General features: G+C 44.6%; 1 protein-coding gene across 1 annotated transcript in view; it reads left to right on the top strand.

Annotated features, from left to right (window-relative positions):
* LOC107118486 (mucin-5AC-like) overlaps nucleotides 1-6,618 on the top strand; it is a gene marked incomplete at its 3' end in the record, with an annotated part of 31,638 nt that extends 25,020 nt beyond the window's left edge. Inside the window, exons 16-19 of the mRNA XM_015420839.1 lie at nucleotides 2,117-2,243; nucleotides 3,870-4,125; nucleotides 5,032-5,084; nucleotides 6,518-6,618. Of these exons, the coding sequence (XP_015276325.1) occupies nucleotides 2,117-2,243; nucleotides 3,870-4,125; nucleotides 5,032-5,084; nucleotides 6,518-6,618 (537 nt within the window). The remainder of the gene's footprint in view (nucleotides 1-2,116; nucleotides 2,244-3,869; nucleotides 4,126-5,031; nucleotides 5,085-6,517) is intronic.
* Between the last annotated feature and the right edge of the window lie 212 nt (nucleotides 6,619-6,830).

Raw genomic sequence — 6,830 nt, 5'->3', positions numbered from 1 at the left:
GAAAGAAATTCTTGGGACCACTTCACCAAAGTGGCTGAGAGACTGCTTTCCATTTTGGGCCGACGGAGTCCATACCTCGCCTTGTGTCAGGAATGAGAAAAGGCTGAGCCCAGGACTTGAAGGTAACATGGAAGTAGTCAAACAAATTAACTGAAGGCCAATGTTCCCTCTAAGCTGTGGAGTCTTGTGAGCAAAAATTCTCCTTTGTGAGCTCCTGGCATTAAAGTTGTGAGCGAGCGATTTGGCTACTGCATAAAGTAGCCTGAGCGGAGACAAAAAATGTGTGAGCTGGAGGCTAAAAAACTGTGAGCTAGCTCACAGTAACTCAGCTTAGAGGGAACACTGCCGAAGGCTGGGCTGAGAGCCTGGGTCATAACAGAGAAGACAAAGGAAAGTTTTAAGGACTCGTTCCCTCATATATGTTTGCTGCTTGATGACGTGCGTGAGCCGTTGTAGATCGTAGAAAGGCCATTTGTGTCACTCCCGTATCACCAAGACACAGTTCATTTTACCTGCGAGTCATCAGTTTATAAGAAATCAAGTCAAACACATGCATGGTGAACTGGCCCTATGACTTCCGAAGGGCTGGATAAAGCAACGATGCATCAATTACAAAGGCATGTTCTGGAGTTCTGTACCTCCCAAGATGCATGTAGCCAATTTGGATGGGAACACTGCCTAGCCACAAAATGGCTGCCACAAAATGGCTTCCACAGCTTACCGTTAGCTACACAGTGAAAAGAAGAAGAGGAGGAGGAGGAGGAGGAGGAGTTTGGGCCCACAAATTGTGAGTGATGCTTAAGCATCACTCCGGAACCATTTTCCCAATGAGAAACAGCCCCAGGGAGTCACTATTCACCCAGCTAGGGAAACTTAAATGCTATGTTGGTTATGTACGTAAATTTCCTCAAAAGGGCAAATTGTTGCTCCTGCAGCCCTTTCAAGTAGGGGAAATGGTATGTGGGGGGCGGGAGCGCTTAAGCACCCTCTCCCTGTGCACGGCAGTCCTAATCCAAATCAGGTCCACCTGCACCTGGGAGGCACAGAATTCCAGAACATTTCTTTGTAACATGCGTCTCATCCCTCTGAATGTCTGAACCCTTTGCTTTTAGACCTGAATATAAATCTACTTTTACCGTTAATAGATATACGTATTGTTGGTCCATATTTGATCTTGTGCTTTGCCTACTGACAAGTCATCTTGCATATAGGTTCACCAATGGAATGGAAATCACATTTCTTCTTTAGAGTGCTTAGAAACATTACAGTGAAAAGCAAAACGAATTACTGTATTTACCCAAATGCAAGACTATTTCCCCCCCCCCAAGTATACCATTAAAAAATAAAAAAGGAAGAGGTAATTTGACATTTCCATACATGTTACAGTTTAGTGCTGTGATATCTTTTTTGTGTGTGTAAGATTTCTTTTTTTGGGGGGGTCATCTTGCATTCAGGGTTCTCTTCCTTTCAAGTAACTACAATTGGTATCAGGTGCAGTATACCACCAAAATGATCTGAAGATGCATAATGCTGCTGTTGGAGCCAAGCACAATGACCTGGCCCTTTAAGCCAGTTTGGTGTAGTGGTTAAGTGTGCGGACTCTAATCTGGGAGAACCGGGTTTGATTCCCCACTCCTCCACTTGCACCTGGCTAGATGACCTTGGGCAAGTCGTAGTTCTGATAAGAGCTGTCAGAGCTCTCTCACACCACTTAACTCACAGTGTGTCTGTTGTGGGGAGGGGAAGGGAAAGGAGTTTGTAAGCCACTCTGAGACACCTTTGAGTAGTGAAGGGCGGGGTATAAATCCAATCTCTTCTTCTTCTACCTCACAGGGTGTCTCTTGTGGGGAGGGGAAGGGAAAGGAGTTTGTGAGCCGCTCTGAGACACCTTTGGGTGGTGAAGGGCGGGGTATAAATCCAAACTCTTCTTCTTCTTCTACTTGGATGGCATGCTACTTGGGATCCATGTGTCAGCTATCTGATTGGCGAATAACATAGACTGACAATGAAACCCCACTTGGCGAAGAAACTGAGACCAGACAGGAAAGCTTAAAAGGAAATGGTTTTGAATACATATCTGGATAAATTTTAACAAGGGTACTTTGCCCTTTCCTAGAACTGCATGTTTGACACCTGCAACTGTGAGAGAAGCGAGGACTGCATGTGTGCTGCCCTCTCCGCCTATGTCAGGTCCTGTGCTGCCAAAGGAGTTGAACTTCCTGGATGGAGGACTACTGTCTGTTGTAAGTAGGTTTGCCAAGTGCAACTTACCTTAGAGCGGGGGAGTCCTGGGCCTCGTCCTGGAGGTTTTCGGCACGCGGTAGTGACATTGTGGTCAGTCACATTGCGGGTGGGACCACTAGAGTTTTCCCTTGAATCATAGAGTGTCTCCCCCCCGCAATGTGGCCGGTGTGATGATGTCACCTCTGGGTGACATCATCAAGCCGGGCACGTCTGCATGTTCCCGGGATTTGGGGGGTGGGGTTCCCCCCGGCGGCCTCGATCCGGGCCGGCAGATAACGGGACCATCGAGCAGGGGTTTCCCCGCCCCCCGGGGGGACTTGACAAGCCTAGTTGTAAGTGATCTGAGCAACCATTCCAGAAATTAAGTGAAAGAACTTTCCTGCCAATGAACTCTACCAGTTTCTAAACCCTCTTGTCACGAAAATGAGCAAATGAAATGTTGTATTCTTATTTTGCCAAATGAATTCTGTACTTATGTTCCCTGTGGGTTGGATCCAAAAAAAAAATTGTTTTGTTGAGTGGGGTCTTGAGCTGGGTCAAGGAACCTTCCGCCAGCATGTGATGCCTCCTGCCAGCAGAGGACTACTGGCCCGTAGCCAGGATTTTGTAATTTGGGGGGGCTTTCAATAAGTCAGGGGGCACTGATGTCACAAAATAAAATATAAAATTTAATTTTAAAAATCACTTTTGCAATGTTCACTCTCTGCCTGCCTACATAGGGATGCCAAAGACAAACAATATCCACAAACAATAGTCACAAACAATATCCACCAAGGGAAGATGGTTCACAACTATGTTCAAAACTATATATTATATTCATTGAAATACAAAGAAGGGTTAGTGGTCACAACCCAATAGAATATGTAAACATAGATCCAACAATTTGCTCATAACAATCAAACATAGTTTAAACAAGAAACATATTCAAGACCAACAGTAGGCTCTTCTGTAATTACATACATAAGTAGTGTCCATAGACCTCCAAACAGAAAGTAACTGTAACAGAAGACTCCCACTGTGGAAAGAATAACAGCCGAACGCCTCTCCCAGGTATAAATCAAGCGTTTCAATGATCTGATGGTCTTCCCTGGGTGGATATTGTTGGTGCCTACACGGAGAAGCAAGCCACGCTTGGGGAAGGGGCGGTGGTAGGGAGTCCTCCGAGTGGTCCAGGGAGCCGGGGGCTGGATGGAAGTCGGTGGGGGGGCATGGCAGGAAGTCGGGGGGGGGTCAGGCCCTGAAATGCCCCACTGTAGCTATGGGCCTGCTGCTCACCTTCAGCATTATATGGAACTCACAAAGCTGCCTTATACTGAATTAGACCCTTGGTCCATCAAAGTCAGTATTGCCTACTCAGGCTGGCAGTGGTTCTCCAAGGTTTCAGGCAGAGGTCTTTCATATCATCTGCTGCCAAATCCTTTAACTGGTAATGCTGGGGATTGAAACTGAGACCTTCTGCATGCCAAGCAGATGCTCTCTCACTGAGACACACACACACACACACACCGCATCAGGGAAGGCTCTCCTGCTATCAGAATGAAAACTTTGGAGTCAACCCATCATGGGTTTCCCCCCCCCAATTAACACATCATTGATGCCATTTTCTTTTGTTTCCCTCCTTCAAGCCAAATACATGACTTCATGCCCCAAATCCCTGAACTACAGCTATACCATCAGTTCCTGTCAACCTACCTGTAGGTCCCTGAGTGAACCAGATGTTACCTGCCACGTCAAATTTGTCCCAGTTGATGGCTGTGTATGTGCAAATGGAACCTACATGGATGACTTTGGAAAATGTGTGCCTGCCAGTAGTTGTCCCTGCTATTACAGAGGAACAGCTGTACCACCTGGTGAAGTTCTCCATGAAGCTGGTGTTGTCTGGTATGAAGATTCAGATTTTGAGTCTAAATATTATTATCATCGCAATAGACATCTTTTGAGTGGCACTGTCTGTCGCATTTCCATTTAGTTCACATATATCTAGGTGACTATATTTTCTATTTTCCTTAACTGTAGAAACTAATTACCACTAAACTTTTGGAAAGACGTCCCCATTCCAAATTATACCAAAGAATTATTTACTATTTTATTAGCGGCGGCCAAAACGACTATAGCCCAAAGTTGGGAAAACAACAGACTATTGAATATTAAATTATGGTATTCCAAAATATGGGATCACTTACTAATGGATAAAGTTTCGGAAAGACTTACCAGTTCAGAAGACATATCAAGATCTCAGGCTTTCCTTGGTAGATGGCAACCAATATTGGAAAACTTAGAAAATGTTCTGGAACAAATTAAACCTGCTCAAAAATCACAATTATGCATTTACTAGAAAAGAATGGATATTGTAATAGATGTCATAGTTTAAACCTTTGCTTATAGAATCGTTTAATTTTTAGTAGAATAGTTATTATTGTAATTGTAACTCAAGGAACAATTATGAAGACAATGTTGTAAAGTTTAATAATGTTTAAGTTTAAGTTTCAAATTGTAACTATTTGTTGTTATGTTTTTTTTAAAAAACTGTAGAAACTAAAATGCCTAAATAACTAGAGTAACATCAATGGCAAGCATGGTCTTATTTTCAAACTCTAATTATTCCTAATTTAGATCACATTTTTGCCTTACATAAAATACCCCTGGTTACTGGGAACTTTGTGCTGATTTTCAAGATGAGATTATAGAAATGCAGTTTAAAGGCCCAGAGTTCTGAAGCACAGGATGTTAATCTGGTAAATTTCTAGGTGATATAAATTCCATATAATTGTCTTTTTATTTACATAGCACTTGTGCTCAAGGGAAGCTGAACTGCATTGGAGACGAGAACTTGAAGTCAGGTAAGGGGGGGGAGACCCTGTATTTACTGTTCAGCTGTTGTTTTTCTTTGAGCAAGTTCAGTCATGGCTACAACAAAACAAGCTTGAAGGCCGCAAAAATATCTGTAGAATCTGTGTTGTTGTTGTTGTTTTTTTAAATAATAATATTAAAGCGATTCACTTGTGCTCCGAACTTAGTTTGAGTAAATACACACATGATGTGGCTGAGCATTGTTGTTTCTTCAAATATCTGTTCTCAGGGGAGGGTGTAGACAACTCCCAACACAAGTAGCAAAATGATTGTATTGACACTAGAAGGCCATACGGTTTCTCTTATGTTCTTATCTCAATGAAATTGCTGAGTGGTTGGGTTAGAACAGATAAGAGGAAGTACTTCTTCACCCAAAGAGTGATTAACACATGGGATTCACTGCCACAGGAGGTGGTGGCAGCCAATGCTCCCTCTAAGCTGTGGAGTCTTGTGAGCAAAAATTCTACTTTGTGAGCTACTGAGATTAAAGTTGTGAGCAAACGATTTGACTACTGCATAAATTAGTTTGTTCTGGGGCCATCCTTCCTGAGCTAAGACAAAAATCTGTGAGCCGGAGGCTAAAAAACTGTGAGCTAGCTCACACTAACTCGGCTTAGAGGGAACGCTGGTGGCAGCTACAAGCATGGACAGCTTCAAGGGGGAATTAGATAAGCATATGGAGCAGAAGTCCACGGTATTAAGCAAACCCCGGAGCACGACAGAAGACAAGAGGGCCTGGCATGATGTGGTCCATGGAGTTGCGAAGAGTCGGACTCGACTGTGCGACTGAACAACAACAATAGATAGGAACTGTCAGTCTGGGGCAAGGGATGCTCTGTATTCTTGGTGCTGGGGGGCAACAGTGGGAGGGCTTCTAGTGTCCTGGCCCCACTGGTGGACCTCCTGATGGCACCTGGTACTTTTGGCCACTGTGTGACAGAGTGTTGGACTGGATGGGCCGTTGGCCTGATCCAACATTGGCTTCTCTTATGTTATTATAAGAGGGAACTGGGTAAATATATGGAGCAGAGGTCCACCAGTGGCTATTAGCCACAAGGTATAGATAGGAACTCACAGGCTGGGGCAAGTGACGCTCTGTATTCTTGGTGCTTGAGGGGGGGGGGCGACAGAGAGAGGGCTCCTAATGTCCTGGCCCCACTGCTGGTGGGCCTCCTGATGGCCCCTGGTATTTTGGCCATTGTGTTACGGAGTGCTGGACTGGATGGGCCGTTGGCCTGATCCAACCTTGGCGTCTCTTATGTTCTCAAGTTCTTAAAAGCTGCACATTGGCACAGACTTCATAGCACCCTGTTAAGAATGGTTCGAGAAACCACATCCTCCTCCTCATTCTCATGCTCTCTGGCATTCAAGCCTGTACTTACGTCTACACCACTCTCTCTCCCACTCTCTCTCTCTATGCTAGTGTGTGCTCCTCCCATGGTCTATTTTGACTGCAAAAATGCCACCAGCGGAAGCACTGGAGCTGAATGTCAGAAGAGCTGTCAGACTCTAGATATGCAGTGTGTAAGTATGCAGCAGCTGGCGCGACGCAATTGCTAAGTTGTGAATCATCTCTGCCACTACCTCATGAAGAAAGCCACTCTTTCTTAACTTCAGCCACTTCTCATCTGCATGCAGGGGTCGTTTTGTAGAAAAAGAGGTGCAGGAGCTCATTAGCATAAACTGTTAGCATAACTTATTTGCATGTGCCAGAAGTGTGTCAGAAGGCAACACCC

Source organism: Gekko japonicus, unplaced genomic scaffold (assembly GCF_001447785.1).
Source record: "Gekko japonicus isolate JY-2015 unplaced genomic scaffold, Gekko_japonicus_V1.1 scaffold2153, whole genome shotgun sequence".
NCBI classification, from domain to species: Eukaryota; Metazoa; Chordata; class Lepidosauria; order Squamata; family Gekkonidae; genus Gekko; species Gekko japonicus.
The sequence above is the reverse complement of the archived record's forward strand: the minus strand, read 5'-3'. Positions and strand labels throughout refer to the sequence as shown.